Below are 23,356 nucleotides of genomic sequence, written 5' to 3'. Positions count from 1 at the left end.
AATCAAAAACATCGCGATGAAGCCAGAAGATGTGGCTTTTATCCTTTAAACGGTTTTATTCCAATCGGACACAGCAAGTACGACTGTGGAATTAATGCCTCAGATGTCTCATATAGTACAAATATGAGGGGAGGAGGACACATAATTAGCTACTTGTACAATGCAAAGCAAATGTTAAGAGCTCTTGAAATAATAAACGCATGGAAGTAATGCATGATCAAACAAATAGTAAAAATATAATATATAGATTAAAATAAATAAATTTAATTTTATACAGACGAAAAAAAAAAAAAAACAGACAGCACGGATTATGTTGCAATAAGGTCACCTTCCAAACACACTTCAAAAACCTAGAAAAGTTCAATTAGATGGTGTTGCATTTACTAATCTCAATAGTAACCCAAAGCCACGCTGACCTCAAGAAAATTTGTACACGACTTAAAGCGATTAGTTCACTCAGAAATGTTTTATTTTTTAATTATTCCACTTCATGTCAATACATAATCGCTGAGACTTTCGAATTAAAGATATTTTAGAGGAAATCTGAGAGCTCCCTCATCCTCCATAGACAGCAATGGTCTTGACTGGCAGCCAAAAAAAAAAAAAAACTGTCCATAAGTCTGTAGTGCAGGAATGCCAAATCCTGTTCCTGGAGATCGATATTCCTGCAGAGTTCAGCTGCAACCTTAATCAAACACACCTGTTTTTAATTACCAAAGGCTCCTTTAGATCTGACTCATTGAGTTTAGTTGTGTTTGATCAGAGTTGGAGCTGAAATCTGCAGGAAGTTGGATCTCAAGGAACAGGATTGGGCACCCCTGCTCTAGTGATTCAATCAGATAAATATCTGAATAAATATAAATTAATATAAATATAATATTAATTATTTTTTATCTGATATGAATTATATAAATTATCTGAATTTATATGATACGAAACTAATTTATATAATTATTAGATAAATATCTAAATTAAATAAATAATGACTTCATTCAACAGATTCTTTTATTAAGTGTCAGTATAGGGTGTGCGTTCACAAGAGCACTTTGTTGTTTCTGCGCTACTGACATATACCTCAGATTTGCTTCAAACACAGAAAGTCACACACGGACATCAGTGTCAGTGCACAGTGCTCATGAATGTGCACCCTATACTGACACTGAAAGAAAAAACGGTTAATAAAGTCGCCATTCTTGTTTTAGGTGAACAAAAGTATTCTTGCAGCTTCAAAGTATTCCGAATGAACCGATTGTGTTTTGACAATGTTTTTTTTTTGTATCGTTCTGGACCTGTCTGAATCATTGCCGTCTATGGAAGATGAGAGAGCACTCGGATTCATCCAAAATATCTTTCGTTTTTTTTCTGAAGATGAAGAATGAAGATTTCAGGGTTTTGGAATGACATAAGGGTGAGCAATTAATTAAAGAACATTAATTTTTAGGATAACAAACCCTTTAATACAGGCGACATAAAGAGACCAAGTGTGCACAAAGCTGAATCTGAAGGTCCGCTGGCATTGGACGTTACACCAATCATGAGGAAATAACTGCAACACCATTGTTCTGTCATATTAGCAAGAAACTAAATGAGGTATGCTATAATGTCTAAAACCCTTAGTGCTGTTTTTGCAAACCTCACCTTCATCTTTTGAGGATCGGTGCAGACAACAACATCAAAGGATATGAGATCATAAAAAAAGTACAAGAGTTTACCTCAGGTACTTACCAGCAAATCCGGGCACTGACGTCCTACATACTTAATGTGGTAATGGATGAGAAAGAATGTGCAACTGGAATAAGACGTGACCTCTGTCGACTCTTCAAGCATGTCGTGGCTAGATTCTGTATTGGCATTAGGGAATGCTTCTGTACAGCATACATCCTACATAACTTAAAAGCAATAATAAATTACCTGCACAGGATAAATGGCATTAAATAAAGTGATGTTCCCTCACTGATCGAAAAAAAAAACGAACAAACCATGGCTGAGGGACAGAGTCTCCGGAAATAAAAGCGATAAAAGATGCCTGCCATTCTATTACCGCGACTGAAATCATGATCTGAAGTCAAATAAAATAGCAAAAAAGGTATAAAAAGGTAGAGAATAAGATAATCAAGGAACGACACACAGAGCAGTGAAAAACATCTTCAGTATCCATTGAGAAAAGACCAACTGAAGTCACTCACTGGGTAGGCAGCGTCCTATTGTTTATATACAAAAGTAAAACTGAAAATAGATTTTTCTTCTCTGTACACAGCAATTTTATTCTTCTCTTTACAAAAGTCTTTGTTCTCCTTTATTTTCCTCTCTTCCTCCAATCCTTCGATCCCATTTTAATCATGAGTGCACGAAGCTCCTTTTCCCTCCTCCTGCTGTCTGTGGTAAAAGCCTGTCTTTTTTGGCGAGCCAGCCAGGAGCAGTCAGTCCAGTGAAATGACGTCAGGGATGGAGCCGTATATTACCGATGCGGCGGCGTCGGATCGCGAGCGGGACGTGTTGGTGTGTGGGTGACTGTCTCTCAGGCTGCTGGAGGACACCAGGCTGCTGCTGCTTCCGCTACTGCTGCCTCCGCTGCCGTTAGCAGGCACTAGCGAGCTGCTCGCCGGCGTCCCTGACTGCTCCAGAAAGAGCTGAGAGGAACCGTAGGGCATGAAGCGGTTCAGGAGCAGCTCGTGGTCTTCGGATGCTGATGCAGAGGCCGATGCGGCGGCTGCAGCTGCCATGACCATGTTGTAATGCTGCATAAAAGAGGATGAAAGAGCAACAGCTTTATGCTAATGTTTCATTTAAATGGGTTTGTAGTGTATTATAATTCTCTCTAAGGCAGATTTTGGCAACATCCATGCCGTGATAATAAAATGATGTGTTTTATCATAGACTTTTGTTTAAGCTCAACACTGCCCTCTAGCAGTGAAGTGTTGCCATCTCAGAGAGTGAACCCACCTGGTGATTGTCCCCTTGTAAAAATGAGAAGAAGTTCAGATCTGTAGAATAAGAAAACAAAAACAGTTGGTTTGGCATGAATTGTGCCCACATCCAATTCAAGGATTTTAAATACATTTAAAAACATTATTTTGAAATCAATGCAGCTACTTTATCAATCAATTAAGGTACAATAATTTACATTTAGACTTTCAATTTAAGAAAATCAATACTTTAATTTATCAAGAACATGTTTTAAAGTGATTCTAAAAATATTAATTATTATAATTTCATTAAAAGTTGTACTGAACTATCTACTGAAATACTGTCATTTAATGCATAATGGTTAAATGGATAACAATTTTCTTTTCAAATATATATAAAAAATGACCATTGTAGTTTGATAATCATGTTTTAACCACACACCAGAACAATAGTAAAATTTCTAATATTGCATGCAGTCGTTCCAAATTTCACTAATGTTTTCTGTTAGTGTTCTCAATTCTACCCTGCACAATTTGTATGTCTCTCTCATTTGAAACACAAGGATCAGTTCATGGATCTCTCTGTTATTGAGCTGATGATCTGAATGAGGTGAGTTAAGTAAAGAAGACATATATAATGTGCATGGTGGGGGCCCCAAGGACTGAAATTGAGAACCATTGTGTTAAAGCCACAGAAATAAAATTTTGTATTGTGGCACAGACATTGAAGTGTATATTTATTATGCAATCACAACTGAAATATGATAGTCTTCTAATAATAATAATAATAATGCAAATTGGACTAATTACAGACTGTATTATGGATTAGATAAGATGATTATTAATAAATAGTATTAAAAATAAAATATTTAGCTAAGATCTATCACTTAAGCTGCCAATCCTAAGCATCAAAGCTCCTAGATATGTAAATACTAGTATTAAATAATCTATACTCCTTTGTCATCTCCTGTTTGTTTGTTTTTTTTATTTTGGTTACTACTAAAACTTTATTTGTGTCTAATTTTTTCAATCAATTTTTTCAATCAATAATATTGAATGCTAATAAAGTCATAATTTTCATTTAATGTAGTAGCATCGATTAACTTTAGTCGTGACAACAGGTAGTCATATCACAGATTTGTATTATAATCAGTCCTGTTCATAAGCACTAAAATAAACATATTAGAGAGTTATCTGATTTATGCCATGATAGACACACATACACTACCAGTCAAAAGATTGGGATCAGTAGGATTTTTAAATGTTTTAAAATAAGCGTATCCTGCTCACCAAGACTGCATTTAATTAATCAAAAATACAGTACAAATTGTCAAATTGTGAAATGTTTTTGCACTATAAAATAACAATAATAATAATTTACTCCAATGATTTCAAAGATTAATTTTTAGCTTCATTACTTCAGTCACATGATCCTTCAGAAATCACTCTAATATTAATTCTTCTTCTTCTTCTTCTTCTTCTTCTTATTATTATTGATGTTAATAGTAATAAAAGCAATAACGACTGGAATATTAATTTCATTTGACACTACATACAATAAGAAAGCAGTTATTTAAAATTTGAATAAATATTTAACAATTTCTTTACATTTAATAAATTCTTCTTTGATGAACAGAATAATTTGATTAAAAAAAAAAAAACACGAAAAAAACTTGAACCCAAACTTTTAACCAGTAGTGTATATAATATACAACCATTAATAATATACTGTAATTACTTGACTGACAAGAACAATGCAGTCTTGACAGCACAAGAAAATTGAGACGTTAAATCAGTGCAATGCTTTAGTACCTGAGAGGTCATTGGGTGTGTGGTAATAGTGACGGTAGTCCTGGATGAGAGGAGGAGGTGGAGGGATGTAGTTTGTCTCCATTGCTGGCATGCTGGGAGCTCTAGCCAGTGGAGAAGCCTGATGATGGAGATTTAACACTCTGCAGGAAAACATACACAGAAGTAATAAGGAAATCCAATGAGACATTAAAACAGTATTCAAACAATTTACATTTGCTCCAAATGTATTATTTGGATTATTAACCCATATCAAAAAAGATTTTAAAGGTGCTCATTGATTGTGATTGCTCTTTAATAAGTGTTTAATCAGGGTTCCTGCAAGTGTCAAACTTAAGTTTAAATGCAAGACTTTTTAAGATCATTATGAATAGAATTTCAGACTTTCAGAATTTCAGCTAAACAGTAACGATTTTTTTTTTCTGAAAATGATTTTTACTTGCTCCATTAAAAATTCACATGTAGTTATTTATTATAAAAATGTCCACATTTAAATAAATAAATAATAAATATAATTAAATTAATATTGATATAAATAAATATTTCTTTAAAACTACAGTAAACTAAATGTATGTACAATATGATGCCTGTTCCTTGTCAGTATGCTTACCAGGTAGCTATAAATCATAAACTTTTAAACAAATGTTATCGTGAGGAAGATACTATATTGGTAAATACTTAATAAACAAAACTTTGTGATATTTGTTGTAGGTCTTAAAAAGAGAATTCCTTGAAAGATAATTCTGAAAATATCTAATTTTACATTAAAGTTTGAGCAACTTTGCAGATGTTTTTGCTTACACATTAAAAAAAAGTCTTAAAAACTTCAGCATTTCAAAACAAAATTTTAGTCCTTAAGTCTTAATTGTTAAAAAATTGTGTTGTAGGTCCTTAATTGTTTTAAACAGGTGTTTATTTTTCTCTGTCAATGTAAAGCTACCTCATCGAGCAAACACCCATCCAATTACCAACAATCCATCGCAATAAAACGTTTAACAAAGGTTTAAGAATTTACCAAAAAGTATATTTAGGACAAGAAAAAAGATTATTACTTGCTCCATCAAAAAACTTTAAATGTTGGTATTTGTTATAAATATTACTCACAAATTTAAAATTGTAATACATTAGGTAATATATTACAATTTTCAAATATATCTTTATCATAACATTTCTTTAAATACAAGTTTTTAAAACTGTACGGACAAATTTTAAAAACTACAGTAAACTAAACATATGCACAATATGATGTACACGTCGGTGTATGTAGCAATAAATCATAAACTTAAACAAGTCATTGTAAGGAAGATAAACTTTTATTAAATGTTTTATTGCGATAGATTGTTGGTGATTGGATGGGTGTTGGTTTGAATGGGCAGCTTTACCGGGACACAAGAAAATTAAGACCTGTTTGAAACAATTTAAGAACTACAACACAAAGGCTTTAATGTTGTTTCTGAACTTTAAGACATTAAGAGTGTTTTAATGTTTATGCAAAAACAAAAACAAGGAATGAACATGTTTCAGTACACCCTAAACACAACAAAGCTTTTGAAAATACCTGATTGATTACAACTTCAAAACATTTTATAAGAAGGTTTGCTGGGTTTAAAATAATAAATAGGGCAACAAATTAAGACAAAAAACAAACAAATAAACACCAAATGAACAAGTGAAGTACTCACCCCTTGTTAATTGGCGGGGAGGTTGGTGACAGAGATGGACAGGCTCTTTTAGGTGCAGGTTCATCACTATCATCTTCATCTGATGAACTGTCCAACGTCAAGTCAATCACCTCCACTTTCTTACTGCTACTGCTGTGGGACGAACTGTTTCTGTGGTCTGACAAAACTGACCGACACGAGTCTAAAAAAATATTTAAATAACAATTAATATTATTGAAATCAAATGTAAGTTGACTACCTCGCTTTACTATGCTTTACCACACATTTCTTACTACAGGACAGAGACATGTCTGTCTCCGTGAATGTAACCATCTTTGTGGAAATACCTTCAACGCCGTTTGATGAGGCTGACACTTCCTGTACTATTTTCTTGGATCTCATAGGAGACCAGTTGCCATCTTCTTTAAACTGGATCTCATCACAGTCCACACAACTGCTCAGGATCTCCATAAACAATCTGTACAAAAAATACAAAAAAAAAACAAGTAGTAAACTACAAACACCTTTCATAAAAATCACATATTTTTAAGAGTTTGGGGTAAAACAATTGTATTTCTTATTAAAATTTTGTTTTTAAGTTAAGATTCAATCTGTCAAAAAAAAAAAAAAAAATCTGAAAACAAATGACTTTATTTTTGAAAATAATAAAATTGTTTGAGGAATCATTATGACCCTAAACCTGGACAATTTTTTATATAAACATAGATACTTGCATTTAAAATTATAGCTTTATTTTACAAAATTAAAGCTTTTATTGTCATTTTGATTAAGTAAAAAACCTTGGTGAGAATAAGACACTTTTCAAAAATCCTATCAATCCCAAACCTTTCAATGGTAGTGTACAAAAATAAAGAAACCTAAAGCAATTAATGAAACATTAAAGCAAATCTAAACAGTTTTAGCAGATTTCAGCTGGCCTACAGAAACAGATGTATGAGATGAGAGCAACACTGACCCATCAATAATAAGGTGTTCATAAGGGGCTTTCTTGTCGCAGACCGGACACACCCAGGTGGGTTTCTTCTCATTCATTTGAATGTAGAGTGTAGCATCAAAGCACTGCAGGTGTGAGCAGGTCAACGCTCGACACGGAATCATCAACCGCATCTTTCCCAGCTGTTTGTTTACACACAGGTGTCTTAGTTAGCATATAGTATATGGTGACAAACTTTAAAAAATAAATAAAGATAATTATGCAGTAGTATAAAATCATTATACTGCTAACTTGTGGTTTGATAAATCACTCACACAACACTTCTGTACTTTTTTTTGATCAAAAATGAAAATGTAAAGACTTTCTTAAACACCCTGAAAAAAATTAAATGAATACTGCATTGTATAGTTGATCACAATGGAGGAAAATAAACATTTTGCTGAGAATGTTTCTGAATTATTTTAAACGCCATTTACAATTTTATAAAAAAATGCATTAAAATGCACACTAAATAGACTCTAGGTGGCGACCAGCACCTGTTTAATTAAAGCCAGTCATTCATTAAACCAATAATATAACTGTGCAACAAAAACACCATAATCATTATTTCTAATAAACAGAGTAAGGACTGTAAGCACAATAAGATGTTTACATGGCAAGATGGAACTTCTTTTCTCATTTTTACATTAAATTGACAAAATTTTCATTTGTTTTTATTTTTACACAAACTGTCCACTGTTTTCAATCTACTTATATCAAATGCAAAATACAATTCAATTTCAAGGTTTTTCAATGCCATGATGAACATTGTTCTGAGGTTTGCCTTCACTGTCACTTTCTTAGATGAAAATATGAAGAGTATTGCAAGTATTAGGTTTATATTAAGTAAAGTTTAATCACAATATTGCCAAAATTACACTATATTCAAATTTTAAAGTGCATTTAAATAATAGCCAGTGTTTATAACATCTTATTTAATTTATTGTTGTATAAAAATCAATATAACACTTGTAATTGACCTGATTTTTGCTTGTGTGATGCGTTTCAGAATGATAAAAACAAGGCAAAAACTAATATGTGTATCTTGGATTTTTGGCCATATAACAAAATCCATCATACAGTACAAGCATGACCTCTCAAACCATATTTTTACATTTAATTAATTGTGAGAACTCGGTCACAAAGATTCAATTCACAATGAACACACATTGGGAATTCAGAGAATCTTAAGCATAGCTTTGGTGGCCTCAGTGAGAAAGAGTAAAATTTTTCTGACAAATGACTCATGCAGTTGTGCCCAAAGGAATGTTACAAGGTTTAGCACAATCGCTGGAAGAGAATACACTCTTTATTCAGGGTCTGTTACATACCGGACAGAGCAAGGAGACTCGCAGGCTGGTGGTGGCGATCTCACTGTCAGGGTCAGCAGTGAGCTTTTCTTTGACTGTGGAGAAAGCACAGAATACAAACCCAATCACCTCACTAGCTTCAGTCATTTTCTAAAGTGTTTTTACAGCAGCATTTTCTCCCACATGAAGAAAACAGACAGCTCAAATAAAACTTGGTTTTGGAGAAGCACCGATCAATACTTAACCAATTAGTACCACAACTTTTTGTTAAATTGATAAATTGCAATTATTTTGCTTCAAATTTATAATTGTTACTTTCATATGTATTGTTTGAATATTGTATCTGTTATCATTAATTGATGTGTCAATGATTGTTAGACCAAAGTTGAAAGTCATTGTGTTTGAAAAACAAAGAAACTTTTAATTGTGATTCTCTTTTAAAAGCAATATTCAACATCAACCTGCGGTTTAATTCGCCTTTTGATTAATTATGTTTATCTTATCACAAACAGTGCGTTATGCTAAACCTTTGGAAACCCGTTCACAGATTCTACAAGGAGTTCCAAAGTTTTTGCACAACACTTTAAATAAACACTGTCTATATTATGAAAACAGGTAAAACAAGCTGGACCTGTCAATATACAAATATTATTAAATCATTATTATAAATCATGTGATTAATATGCTTTAGCAATTACATCTAACTTTGCTCAAGTACATGTTGTTGTTTAGTCCATCTCCCTAATTAACTTAATAATTACACTGGCAAGAACATATTTGCTTCGTGACACAGAACTTTTAGAATTTCCTCTATTCAGCAGCTGCAATTGCAAACATTACAGTGATGATACATGTAGAAATTATTTCAGTTCAAAATTTAGTTTATAAGCAGATGGTAGTGATTTTAATCAGAAAGAAAGCTGGCAACCATACACAAAGACTCATAGAGGCTTGCTTCCAATGCCACAATGTGGGCCAATACTGTAAAAAATCATGCTTAATGTTTAACTATAGGCAATAATCATCACAGAGTTGAATTTCTCTACAACGCAAGTGTGATAACTTGCCAATGTGATGAATACAACAGGTATACAATATGCCCAATGTTTAGAGAATAAAGTACATGGATTATTTTGTTTCAAAATTTTATTTAACTTGATTTCAAACAACTTATTGTAATAATAAGTTGTTAGAAATTGTAATGTTGTTAGAAACTTGTATTTTCTGTGCAAGACGGTGTGAACTAGCATACTAATAGTATCATAAACAAGTTATTTAAGTATTATATTATTAGTAGTTAATTTTAAAATGTATTTCTTAACTATTTTATATATTTCAAGGAAAACATGCTCAAATTTGTATGGTAAAAAGTGTCAGAAAGGAATGTATTGTGGGTAATATTAAACTATGTAATGGTTCAATTTGTCTTTGAGTAAACTTACTGAGTGCTCTTGAATGGTCTGGGTTTCTAATGCCTTTTGACCGTAGTCTCTGTAGCAAAACTGAGGATGACTGCTGTCGGACCAGGTATACCGCCATCGAGTAACTCTGTGTAGACAAAGCAGCATTTAGAAACACGGTTTGAGCCACATGATTAGTAGATCTTCAAACAGATTTCACATTCATTACCCTTCCGATTTCTGATGTCCACGACACAACAATGGTGTTGGGAACTGTTGTAGACAACCTAACCAAGGAGGTAATGTTGATGGGTCTGCTCGGTCGCTTTGGCTCCACTCCATTTTTGGTTGGAGGAAGATATCCCTGCAGACAGAACAGCTCTAAGTTCATGTTTGCAAACTTGTGTAGAACTCAATTTCAACATATTAAAGTGGTTATTCTTTTTCTTATTGATATGACTTAAAAATGAATTGAGACCATTTAGGTTTTGAAAAAGTCTGGAGGTGCTCTTTACACAAGTATGTTTTAAAACATATATGCTTGTTAATATGTTTTGTAATGGTTATGCCTGGCATCCACACTACTTCAGCATCTTCAGACATTACACATTAACCCCATTTTAGTTTGGAAATCCTGGTGTTCCTTTTCAGTTTAGACGGACTGAAATGTTGACATTTAAAAAGGGATGTGCAGCTATCCACAATCACTCTTTGACTGGTCTTCTGCTTGTGTTTCATTCCCTGATTTGTCAATCCACTTTCATATGACAATTACACAACCAGTAGGCAGCATACACAGCAGTAAAATATGTGATAAGAAACATTTTCATTCTAACAATTAAAAAATGAAAATGTCTAAATGTCTTTTTATAAGCCTTGAAAATGCATACCTTCCACCTAACTTTAACTAGTTTACTGCTGTGTATTGTGCGAGGTTATAGACAAGTGGGAAAAAAATTACTTTACTATGATTATCATAGTGGCCAAATTAATTTAGTGTTAATTCATTCGCTGATTGTTTTGTGTTTTTTAGAGATTCGCCTAAACAAAATGTAAATAGCTTAGTGTAAAATGCCACGCAGTCATCTCAAAATCCATTGAACACAGCTTTGAACAGTCAGCATATAAAGCAATGAACTACACAGATATACACTCACCGGCACTTTATTAGATACACCTGTTCAACTGCTTGTTAACGCAAATTTCTAATCAGCCAATCACACGGCAGCCAACCAATGCATTTAGGCATGTAGACATGGGCTGTCTCTCAATTACAAGAATGCAGAGAAAGGACTTGCGTTCTTGTTAAGACCGGTCTTGCCAGGTGTGCTCGGAAGAACGAACTCGGGAGGCCGCGAGAACAGAGAACGCGTCCTGTGAGAAATGAGACGCTGCGTTCTTCCAGATGGTCACATGACTTCACGCATTTTTAATGGAATATTATTTAAACATTAAAGCATTCATACAATGATTTATTGTTAATCCCCTTTTCAAAATATATACTATGCATAAAAACATTATAAATATACGTTGCACAATATAAATAAAACAGATTTCAAAACAAATTTCAGAAAATAAACTCTGTTAATGCGTTTATTCCTTTGTTAAGATGTTGATGCTAATGTTTACTTTTACCGTTTCATTTGAGGAAACTCCAGAGATAAATCAATTATATCTCTGAGCTTTAATAATAAACCTATATAAAATGCTGCGCTTCCCACTTCTGGTCGCAATGACTGCTGGGACTTCTAGAGCGAGTTCGGTGCTTAAGTCTGCATCGATGCGTCCTCGATATCAAGAACACATCCGGAAGGATTCACACGGTCCTGAGTATTGGAACTGAACTTTGTCAGTGGATGATAACGTTACAAGAGAACACGAGGACGCAAGATTGCTGAAGAACACATATTGAGAAACAGCCATGGTCAAGAGGATCTGCTGCAGTTCAAACAAAGCATCCAAATCGGGAAGAAAGGTGATTTAAGTGACTTTGAACATGGCATGGTTGTTGGAGCCAGACGGGCTGGTCTAAGTATTTCATAAACTGCTATTCTACAAAGCCTACCCAAGTAGTGTTGCTGAACATGTCCATCTCTTTATGACCACAGTGCACCCATCTTCTGATGGCTACTTCCAGGAGGATAATACGCCATGTCATAAAACGCCAATCATTTCTGATTTCTTGAACAAGACAATGAGTTCAATGTACTTAAATGGCCTCCACAGTCACCAGATCCCAATCCGATATTTCCAGTACCTTGTTGAATCTATACCACAAAGGATTAAGGCAGCTCTGAAGACAGAACGGGTGCAACCCAGTATTAGTAAGGTGTACCTAATAAAGTGGCCAGTGATTGTGGAACTATATTTGAAACACTAATTCATCAAGAGTCAAAGATGTTGAAATTACATGTTTAAGACATAGGATATTTAAGATTTTAAAAAGTATGTTTAAGTCCCAGATTTTTAAGAATGGAAAGAACCCTCTTGTTTGTTTCATTTTATAATGCCAAAAATGGTAAAAGATATAAGATATTATCCTGAAATCATAAATAAACCTAAGTACACCCTAATCATTCTGTTGAATTATTTATCCATCATTGGCAGATGAACTAAAAGAGTCTTCCTGATTTGTGACCAAAAACAAAGCCAGACTTACAGGGAGGTTACAGGGTTTTCCATTCACTTTTACACAAAGGTTGGGTGGGAAATGATCTTCCTGAGGACAACTCGTCTCCGATAAGCAAAACCTGAAAAATAAGCGTTGAGATTCCTTCAGGAATGTGTGGGAAAGATTTCAGAAACCCAAACAAAAGAAAGCGCTGAAGATGGGGGCATGTTTTTCTCAACACAGACAATCAGAAAGTAGATAGAGCATTCACAGACACAACACAGAGCATTTGCCATTTTAAAAGTCAGAAACAAGATTTTACATTATGACGATTTAGTCTGATAAACAATGATATGAAGTAAAATGACATTCAGCGGTCATTTAGCTAAATGCTTCCAGTTGTCAAAAAGGTTCTGGCTGAGTTTTATCCATGTTTTGATGAAACGGCGATCTTATCGTACCTTAGCTGTACTTGCACGGTGAAGTCACATTTGGTCCCAGAGATGTCCCTGTGGAGAGAGCAGGGTGGGAGTGAAGGAATGTGTGATGCAGCGTAGGAGAAAAGCATACCAAACATTCTAGAGAGGACCGCTCGCTTGGGCACGTTTGATAAGCACTAGAGCCTGCTGTGTAACTACATGGAGATCATATCTAACAAGACAAGATAAAGCGACTAACAGCTGTTTTCAATTTGACAGGCTTTCAGTTCTGGCTGAGTAACTTTACTAGTTCAAATTTATTAGGAGCTCAAACTATGAAGGGGCATTTCAATCACTTGAAACATGTTTTCTTGCCCAATGATGCAATTTGATATGCACACTTACATTGAACTGCTGATCTGTTGGACCTGCTGAGGCGTAAGTGCAAACGCAAAACACGTTTCCTGAAACCTCTGACTGTTGTCTGAGGCTGTAAAACAGAAAGAGAGGAGATGGTCATTGAAGATGGAGAACTTATCACATTAAACCTCTAAAAATGTCACAGTTAGCTACATCAAGAGTAAAAACAAAAAGAAAAATAACAACAAAAAACACAATAAATAAATTACCAAATGAACCCATGGTGTATTCTGTTATGGTCTCTTCATTATGATGTTTACTGTTCTAATAGAATTGAAACATTTCTAAAAGATACAATAAATTAATATTATATATTATCAATTTTATTGTAAATTTTGCATTTCACTGAATTGAATAGTAATTCACTGAATAAAGGGTGTTAAGTGTATTAATTGTATATGACAAGTGACTACTTATGAAATAATTCAATTATCACAATAATTTGTGATAAGTTATTTGTGATAGTTGTTAATTACTAAAACAAACAATTAATCACCAAAGCTCTAATTAAACATATTATCAAGCAACTAATCATCATAGCAGTTAGGACCGCACAATAGAGGGGAAAATCTAACATTGCAATATTTTTTAATCTGTGATATATATTGTGATATGAATACAATTTCACTAAATTACTTGAATAACTATTTGAACAGAATTTATAAGTTATGGTTGATTGGGATGATTCTGTAGTGGGAGTACATCTGCATGAAATATAATAAACAATCTAGAAGCGCAAACTCAATAAAGAAAATGAAGTAAATTAACAGTTTTATTGTTTTCCGAGGAGTCTATCTATATTTGACAAAATAATACAGCATTACTAATTAAACTGTTATTAATTTTTCAAAAGTTACAACTGGTACAATTTTGTATGCGTAAATGCTTTTAAAATGTTCATACAGCCACAGGCCTAAAAAAACACTTGCAAAATGATCCTTTATTATCCAGACTCAACATGCAGGTTCTGCGATGTGACTATTGCGAATGCTCTCATTGCAATATTGATGCTAAAACTATATATTGTGCAGCCCTATATTAATAAACTATATTTATTTGTTAATTTGCTAACCAAATTTTGACGACCCAACACACATGATAAACAATTTAGCTTATTTACCAAATATTTGGTTATTATCTATCCAGACTGTGTATTTCAGTATCAATAAGAGTTTATTAATAGGTTCCAAGAAAAACAGAATGCTTCAAAAATTAGTGGAGGTTTTTTCCAAACACACACACACAATTTTTTTTTTTAGAACAAAACAGTACATTACAATACAGAACACCCTCTATTGGTTATTTTTAGATTATTATTTTGCAATCATTACAAAAAATATTTCTCAGAAGGTTATTTTTGGGTTTATTTTTACAACCTTTTTGACAACTTAAAAGGAACTTTTGAAAACTTAAAGGAAACCACACAAAAAATTGACTGCAGATTATTTTTACAATCATTTCATTTTAACATACATGAAATGAAGCTATATTTTGTGGAATTACACAACTGAAATGTGTAATACAGCATTTAATAACACTTAAGAAGCACAGAGTGAAAAGTAAACATAACATGATCCTTTTCTTTGTTATGCATACCTTTGGTCTAAATGTAAAACAGAGACGCAAGTATTCTATCAATTGCTTAGCAAGCTCTTTATTTTATAATTCCTTACAATGAAAATAAAATATTTTATTACTAAGAGCATTGCCTTTTTATTATTATTTTAAAGTGACTGTTTCAAAAACAATTCTAAATTATTAGGTTTAATAAAATAATTTCATTTTTAATAACATAATTTTAATTCAGTAATAGCACTATAATAAACCTACTTCCACACGCTGCACACAAAAGATATTTCAGAGAACTGCACTTCTCCAACTTTCCACCAAGAGGGAAGTTTAGAGAGGGAGTTTTCTGTTCCATAATGTCCATAAACAATGTTTCAGTAAGTCAGACATGTTTTCTGAAGGGGAAACTGCTAGGAAGAACCAACTTCCTTGTAATGTAAATGCTTTTTGCTGGTTCACGTACTTCAGGTAAAATATATTTGCATATTTCATATTTTTATATTTTCGAAAACTCACTATCCACTTGATCAAAAGCCATTTCAGTTCCATCAGTTAAAAACAAATGAAATTTTGAAAAAAAAAAAAGTGTAAAAAAGTAGTCAATGACCTACACAGTATTTTTTCCTATACTATGGATGTCAAAAGCCCCTTTCACACAGAGATACCGGTAAACATCAGGAAAATGTCCAGAAATACTTTACTGGTAAATTCAAAAAAGCGCTTTTCACACAGGCAAGGACTATTTACACATCTAGGGCTAGGCAATTAATCAAAAAGTAATCAAAATCGACAGTCAGGACCTATAAAGAATATAATTTTCCAGGTCAATTTTTTCCATTACTTTCCCTACTGCATGTGGAGTCACAAAACCCTGCTTTGTTAAAGGCTAATTTCTACTTCTGCATCAAACTCACGGGTATGGTCCGGCGCAGCCTTCATGAGCTCGTACACCTGTGCACCTCTTAAAAAAAAGTAACTAAACTAACAATGATAGGAAGCTGGGCCAGAAATGGCTTGAGACGGATTTTCTATTATGATGTTCAATAAATAATCATAGATAGTAGATAGTGTGTGTTACCTTCAATTATTTTAAAATAAAGTAATGCACCCTTCATTCAAAAATCTCTTACTTTTAATATGTAAACATATTTACTGTACCAAACTTGACAATTAACTATGAGGGCAAAAACATAAAATAAATAAAATAATCGTTCATTAATTGTAACAGAGGTAAAATGTTCATTTAATCGAAATTTTAATTTTGGGCCAAATTGCCCAGCCGTACACACATCCATTCCAAAAAAACAGTAAAATCTGACATCATTGACCAGAAATGACCTCTAAACAGCTGTGCTTGTATTTGTGAAAATAATAGGGGTCAAGCCTTTGTTGATGGTTTCACTTTTACTTAAAGCTTCAGCATTCATGCAGCTGCTTTTGTCCCAGAGACATCCAACAGCAGAAGCGCGAACCACAGCTAAATGTTGACACATTTGACTACATTACAAATTGTGTGGATGGATACATATTGAGAACAATTTCAATGTAAACATGGAAAAACACTTTAGTATGTTGAGATGCACATTTGTTTGTGAGCTAGCACTCACTGGAGCTTTAATAATGAACATAGAAACGTTATCTGACTAACAAATAGCTGCTAAATGTTTCTGGAAAAGTATTCAAAGGCTTTTATTATCATAAACAGCGCGGATGTGAATGCTTCTGAATGTTCTGATTGGCCAAAGTAGACCTCTCACATCACCACGTTCCAAACATGAATGTAATCTTTGCGACAATTTTCCTTCTGCTTTCACAAAGAACAGCTTTCTGTCAAATTAACAGTAATGTTACAACTCTAGAACAAATTTACTAGCATTCTCAAAAAGGGCCTGTTCACACATGATCCCTTTTTGGAAACGTCTGTATGTGTGAAAGGAACAATAGTCATTCTTCAAAATATAATGTGGTCAATAGAAAAAAAAGCCATTAAGGCTGGGAAGCCCTTGAGGGTGATTAAATGTTCCTTTTATAGAGTGAACTTTTCCTTTAATCATCTCAAAACTATAGCAAAGCAGCATCTCAGTTACAGACACAAGGTTACTGGTTCTTTGCCGTGGAACTACTTCAAATGCTTGTGCAGTTTATTTCAAAGCCAAACTCTACAACAGCGCCAAAAATAACCTCAGGTTACATAACCCAATCTCCTTAAACGAAGCAAAGGGTTTCAGGAGAGCGAGAGATAAGAGGAAGCTCTATCTGCACCTCGACAGGCCTAAACCCAATGAAAGAGAAACGAGAGGTTCGTTTTCTGCACACTGACCACTTGAGTAGTCATGTGAAGAGGAAAATCTATTCTACTTGAAGCGTGGTTTAACAGTGAGATGCTGGCAGATGATTAATCTGTACATATGAGGAAGGAGAGCCAATTCTCCAGCGCGCAGAAGATCCATCAACACTGGTTGCTCTCTCAGCTCAAACAACTCGAAATTCACCAATCGTTTTCATCGCACTGACCTAGAAAGAAGCGTTCGGTCTGAGGGACTTCAACTCAATATGGAAGGAGGACCCCGTTGTTTTCTTGAGAAGCAATTTAATGTTGCAGGGTCCTTTGCAATGCACAGCGGAAAGCAGTTTAGCAATTTGCACTCAACTGAACTCCTTAAGAGCTCTTGTAAGAAAATGAATCTTCAAATAAGGTAACTTGCATCCACAGTCCAAAAATGAGCTAAGCATCGGTTAAGAACTGATATTTGACTCAAACTGCCACCTGCTCAGAAACAACATACAGAATTATCTTTGGATGGAGTTTGGTCCGTCTGGCCCCATGCATTACTTCTGAACACCCACTTTGGCAGTCATTTCCTTTTGAAAAATAAAACGACTTGATCCTGAATAATTGTATCGGTCCTGAAGTGAAAACACTATGGCTAGTGATTCTGCCATGCACTTTAAAGATTACAAATGCTGAAGAGGAAACTATCACAGCAGAAATGCCCAGCCTACATGCTTAATGACACATCCTTTCCATTGATATTGGCCATTTATTCTTAGCATGAGCTGGATGACTAAATATAGTGCACGTGGCCCTTGTTCAATCTGATAAGCTATAAATCACTTGAAGAGCACCTTTATGTTTGTATGTGTGGGGGGAGGGGAATCCTCAAAAGAGGTCGTGAAGGGATGTCCAAAGTGATAGAATTTGAAAATCAACCAGATGGTGTGTTATCTGAAGGGTTGCATCATAATTAAAAGATTAGAGAGTGCCTTTGTTATCTTGTAGAAGGTTCTTTTTTACTGAAATTCACAGAATATGGCTGCAATACATCACAAAACTGCTTTTATGTATGCACAATCAATAATGATGCTTCAAACGTACATGCACATGAAGTGAAACTTCTTACAAATGACCTTACTGAGCATAAAATCCTTTGACAATGACATTTCTTAATTCAACAGTATAGAAGTACAATTTAAACCTTAAGGTTTTAAAAGGTCTTGCAATCCTGAAATACATATTTTATGTCATTTTAACAGACATACACAACTATGTCATGAAATACATGTTAATTTGGAGCGGTGATTGGCTGCCTTGACAGTAGAGTACACACATATAATTAATCTAGAGCATTTCTACACATTAATTCATGAGAGAGGGCTTGTTCAATCCAACCCTGTACACTACTGTAAATGAGTCATAATAATTGCATTATTTTGCATTAGAAAGTCTCTCCCCTGATTCTTCGATCATCCCTCATTGTCATCATTTTGAGACATGTTAAAAGTGCACCAACCAAAAAGCATTGCTTAAAGTTTTTTTGGTGTGGGTGGGTGGGTGGTTTGGTGTGGCAGACTAACACAAAACATGTTTGTAAAAAAACGTTTTTACCAGAATTTGGACCAGTGGTATATAGGGCTAAATGAAAAAATTATATCTCGATTTTTCCAATATCCAATATATACAGACATTTTTGCATTTACTAGGTCTGCAAATTTATTTCAAATATAGATGCGCAGCAAGATCAGGCAAAAAAAACTGGACAGACACGTTCAATTTACTATAAACTTTCATGTTAAGTGCTTTGACACAATCTGCATTGTAAAAGCAACATAGAAATAAAGATGAATTGAAATACAGAAAGCGAAACCACTCGCGATTTCCAAATGCTTCTTCGTAGCAAATTTTCTTTCAGCCTCGCAATTATTTTCTCGATAGCTATAAAATAATATATTCTACTCAGTTTTATACAAATTAGTTATAACATGTCAACAAATACAGAGCTCTGGTAAAATCTAGGTTGGATGGATGGATGGATATAGATAGAAAGATAGATGAATGTCCTTTTTTATTATCCACCTTAAATGGTATTCTCGGTGTGTGTGTGTGTGTGTGTGTGTGTGTGTGTGTGTGTGTGTGTGTGTGTGTGTGTGTGTGGATACTTAGGCTCAAATGTGTAGAGTACTAAACCGTTGCCAGTTATCTCATAAAACAAAATGCCTAAACATTAAAGTGTGTTTTTAAATAAATACAATATAGGCCTATATATTCTGCACTTTTGAAACAAATGCTTGTGTGTGAGAGAGAAATGAACAAACATGATATGCAGCTTACCATGCATGTGGATAATTTCCATTTATTTATTTTATAGCCGCCACAAACAGCAATGCAAATGGGGACCTAATGTATTGTGAGTTTATAAACAGTGTATTTTAAACAGTGAGTTTTTCGCCCACCCCCAATTTACAGAATGTGTGTTTCTTCTGAGGACTAATTCATCATCTCCTCCCTAGTCTTTTTCCTCTTTTGGAAATGTGTCAAATAAGACCCTCCCTCACCTCACGTCTCTTTTACACATGGTAATGCTTAAGAGGGACAAAATATTGGATGATCGGTGCATTCTTTTGGGAAAGTAGCTGAGCTTGAATTTGAATTATTCGATATGTGCAATATTTCAAAATCATCAACAAAATTGTTGTGATATTATCGATAATATTTGATGTATCGCCCAGCCCTAAAGTAATATGGATTTCAGATCATCTTCTTTCAGCTCTCAGTAGCACTGTAACTGCTACTTTTGACATCTGTCATTGCTGGTGTGCAAATTAGCTGTCTTTTTACATTGGAACTTTATTCAAATCCCTTCCCGTTTCCACACTCTATCCTTGTTCCTGATCACAGCTACACGAACACACATTTTTAAAAACATTTTCAAGTCATTCTTACTCACCTAAACTGGTGGGTTTGATGAGCTCATCAAGCACATCGTAGAAGGGCAGCCTCTGGAGCTTGACGTCTGGATGGACTGGGTGAAGGGCGGAGGGCAGGTGGGGCAGGCCCAGCTCATGTTTTGGCCCAAGCAGTGCGACAGGTAGTAGAGACGGTGAGCCGTGGCCATCATATCCCAGCTGTGTGAGGCTTGCTGGCAGGCCTGCGGAAGCCCCTCCAGAGCTGGAGTGTATGCCGGGGAGAGAGAGGTCTGTCGGGGACACCATTTTTGTGGGGAAGCGTCGGCGGTAGAGCTCCTTGATCTTCATCTGCACGGCAGGACTGCAGCCCGTTTTCAACAAATGTAGCGCTTTGGTCAAGAGTTCATGCTTCCTTCCATGTTTGTTGCGGCCTGCATATCCCAGAAGAACCTGAAGCTCTGAGACACGGAGGCTCATCACCATTTGCTGTGTTAAAAAAAGAGGAAACAGGAGTAAAGTTATGACTTAAGAGATCATCTATTTAGATTAAGTATAGTTAAACCCCAAAATTATGATTGATGAGGCAATTATCTAAACAGTTTAAGTGTTTACATGTTTGTAAAACTAATTGGAAATATTAGCATTTTTATTAGTAAAACTGCTCAAATTAGTAATGCTCACCAAGGTCACATTTATCTGCTAATAAACTAAAAGTAAACGGTAAAATTTAGAAAAATTGAAAATATTTAAATAGCTTTATGGGCCGATCACGCTTTTCTGCTCTGAGAATGTGAGGCGCACCAGAGACCCTCAGAAAGAAGAAATTATACATCTTCGAATAACTCAAAACAGCGACCGACACTAGTCTTTCCTTCATCTTTAAAACTATCTGTAGTAGTCTTGACAACATAAACATTGCTGTTACCTCAACGGAAGCCCCGGCTCTGCTTTTATTTGATTGGACAATGACAAGAGATGCAACTTCATATCATTCAGTATCGATAATTATTGACAATTTTTTTAAAATTTATTTAGGTATATTAGTTTTTTTTCAGTTAACCACTTTATTTTAATTAGGGAAGCACTGATACCATTTTTTGTTTTTAGAACCGATCTGATCTCGATACCAAAATTTTGAGTAAACACCGATACCGATTTGATCCTGTGGTGATTTTTTATTTGTTTATTTCTTTTATTACCATAATATAGTTTCTATAGTTCTGGTGATAAACTCAAATAATCAATCTTCTTTAGTAAAAAAATAACAGACCTAAAAGCCTCATGTATATGACAGATGGCACAATCTAACTAAACATGACGCTTGCTATAACTGGCTACATTATTTGAGCACTCATTATGACATTGAAATAATCTGTTGTGGTCCAGCTTGTTTTTTTTTTATATTAAGATTTTTCTTTGAAATCTGTAATAGGGTACCACTACTGACTCTAATCGTAGGTAAATTAATCAGCCTGATATTTTCCTGCAGGTTTGAAGCAGACTAAATAAAACCGTCTGAGGCCAGTTTTACTTAATAAACATTACCCCACCTAAACTCGCCTGAAAAATGTCAGAAAATTTATTTTTTGTCTTTATGAAACGAATTTCGTTCGGTATAATTTGTTGGTTATTTTAATGTATTTTTGTTGGTCAGTTATCTACAAAATAAACAAGATGATTTGAGGTGAAGTTCAAACAAGGTCTGCTTTTATGTTTCAGACAAACTGGTCTGTTAATTAAAATGTAAATATATATATATATTAAATGACAGAGAAATATTCACAGTTTGAGAGTAGCCTATATTAGGCTAAATTATTTTCTGTTAATGACAATTAATATGCGTCCGTCAGTTTCACTTTTAATAATTTAATCAACTATTTTGATCACAATGAGCCAGGCTTTACAAACTATTCGCAGCACTTAAAGTATTCTCTTCGGAAGAATAAACTCAATCTAAAGGATGAGAGTACATAAACTTATTGTAAGACTAATCTTATGGAGCGGCGCATGTTGAGTCTGTGCAGCCGGTGCCTGAATGAATCGCTTGCATAACTAAAAGACAGCGAGCAGGCCTCGGCTATACGGACGCTTCTAAAACAGCAGCACAAAGGGAAGAAATCAGTGCGTTGAGAATCTGTCCAATGTATTATTAAGCCTTTTTTGATTTAAATGTTTCAGGTGGGCCTACTTTGTGTGTGAAGAGTAGGTATAACCCTCTCTAGTGTTGTGAATGCGATCTGCTGATCTAACAGACACAGTGCATGATTTAGAAATAGCAATGATCTCTATATGTTGCAGGCCAAAATGTAGCCATTTAATGTAAAACTAAATGCATTTCTCCACCGATTACTTAAATTAACAGGAACAAATAGTCTTGGAAAAAGTTTTTGGTGTTGTCACAAAAGCACACAGTTTTAATTGTGAATGAATGGAGAATGATTGACAGGCACAGCGGCAGTAAGTGGTGAACTGAACATGAATTTAACCCCTTGAACATTCATATAATTCACAATAAACTTTAGAATGGCTTGAGAACATTTGGGATATAGTAGCCTACATAACAACTTTCTAGTGTTAGTATAATAGGCTACCTTCGTGGCTTTTTTTGGCTTATAAATTACACAGAATATGCGGTATCGAACCGAAATCCGATCCAAGTATTAGGATCGATGCATCCCTATTTTTAATTTACTAACATTACCAAGTCAAATAGTTTTAACAGTCAAACAACAAAATACTCTTAAACTTGCTAAATAAAATTTTAGGAAGTGTGTGCAATGAGAAAAGATAAAGCAATGCAGAGTTTAGATGCACTGTGTTAGATGCACACTCTGAGGTAATTAGTCTATCGTTATTACAGAAATGTTTTATTTCATTCAAAGTGTGAAGCAGTTTGGTAAGTTCTACTTGGATGAATTGCGGTACGCTCAAAGCATATCATATAGGTGTACTTGGAAAATGTGCATGCATCACGCGTGTCGCTTGCACAACATGTGTATTTCACTCCTATGTGCACGTCGTACAAGTAACGCAACTCCATTAGAAAAAAAACCTTACACCCTTAGCTTACTGG

General features: G+C 34.5%; 1 protein-coding gene across 2 annotated transcripts in view; it reads right to left on the bottom strand.

The window, feature by feature from the left end:
- Positions 1-1,390: 1,390 nt before the first annotated feature.
- The window catches only part of pias1b (protein inhibitor of activated STAT, 1b), a 35,757-nt gene continuing 13,791 nt past the window's right edge, over positions 1,391-23,356 (bottom strand). For both annotated transcript variants that reach the window (XM_073930307.1, XM_073930306.1), the window contains exons 2-14: positions 20,325-20,769; positions 13,516-13,600; positions 13,153-13,200; positions 12,740-12,830; positions 10,310-10,444; positions 10,123-10,228; positions 8,702-8,775; positions 7,353-7,513; positions 6,724-6,854; positions 6,398-6,578; positions 4,719-4,858; positions 2,944-2,984; positions 1,391-2,738 (exon numbers count right to left, since the gene is read on the bottom strand). In XM_073930307.1, the coding sequence (XP_073786408.1) occupies positions 2,421-2,738; positions 2,944-2,984; positions 4,719-4,858; positions 6,398-6,578; positions 6,724-6,854; positions 7,353-7,513; positions 8,702-8,775; positions 10,123-10,228; positions 10,310-10,444; positions 12,740-12,830; positions 13,153-13,200; positions 13,516-13,600; positions 20,325-20,766 (1,953 nt within the window). In that variant the 5' untranslated portion in view covers positions 20,767-20,769 and the 3' untranslated portion in view covers positions 1,391-2,420. The remainder of the gene's footprint in view (positions 2,739-2,943; positions 2,985-4,718; positions 4,859-6,397; positions 6,579-6,723; positions 6,855-7,352; positions 7,514-8,701; positions 8,776-10,122; positions 10,229-10,309; positions 10,445-12,739; positions 12,831-13,152; positions 13,201-13,515; positions 13,601-20,324; positions 20,770-23,356) is intronic.

This window comes from Danio rerio, chromosome 18, assembly GCF_049306965.1.
Source record: "Danio rerio strain Tuebingen ecotype United States chromosome 18, GRCz12tu, whole genome shotgun sequence".
NCBI lineage: Eukaryota > Metazoa > Chordata > Actinopteri > Cypriniformes > Danionidae > Danio > Danio rerio.
Note: the sequence above shows the minus strand (reverse complement) of the source record. Positions and strands in the feature narration are given on the sequence as shown.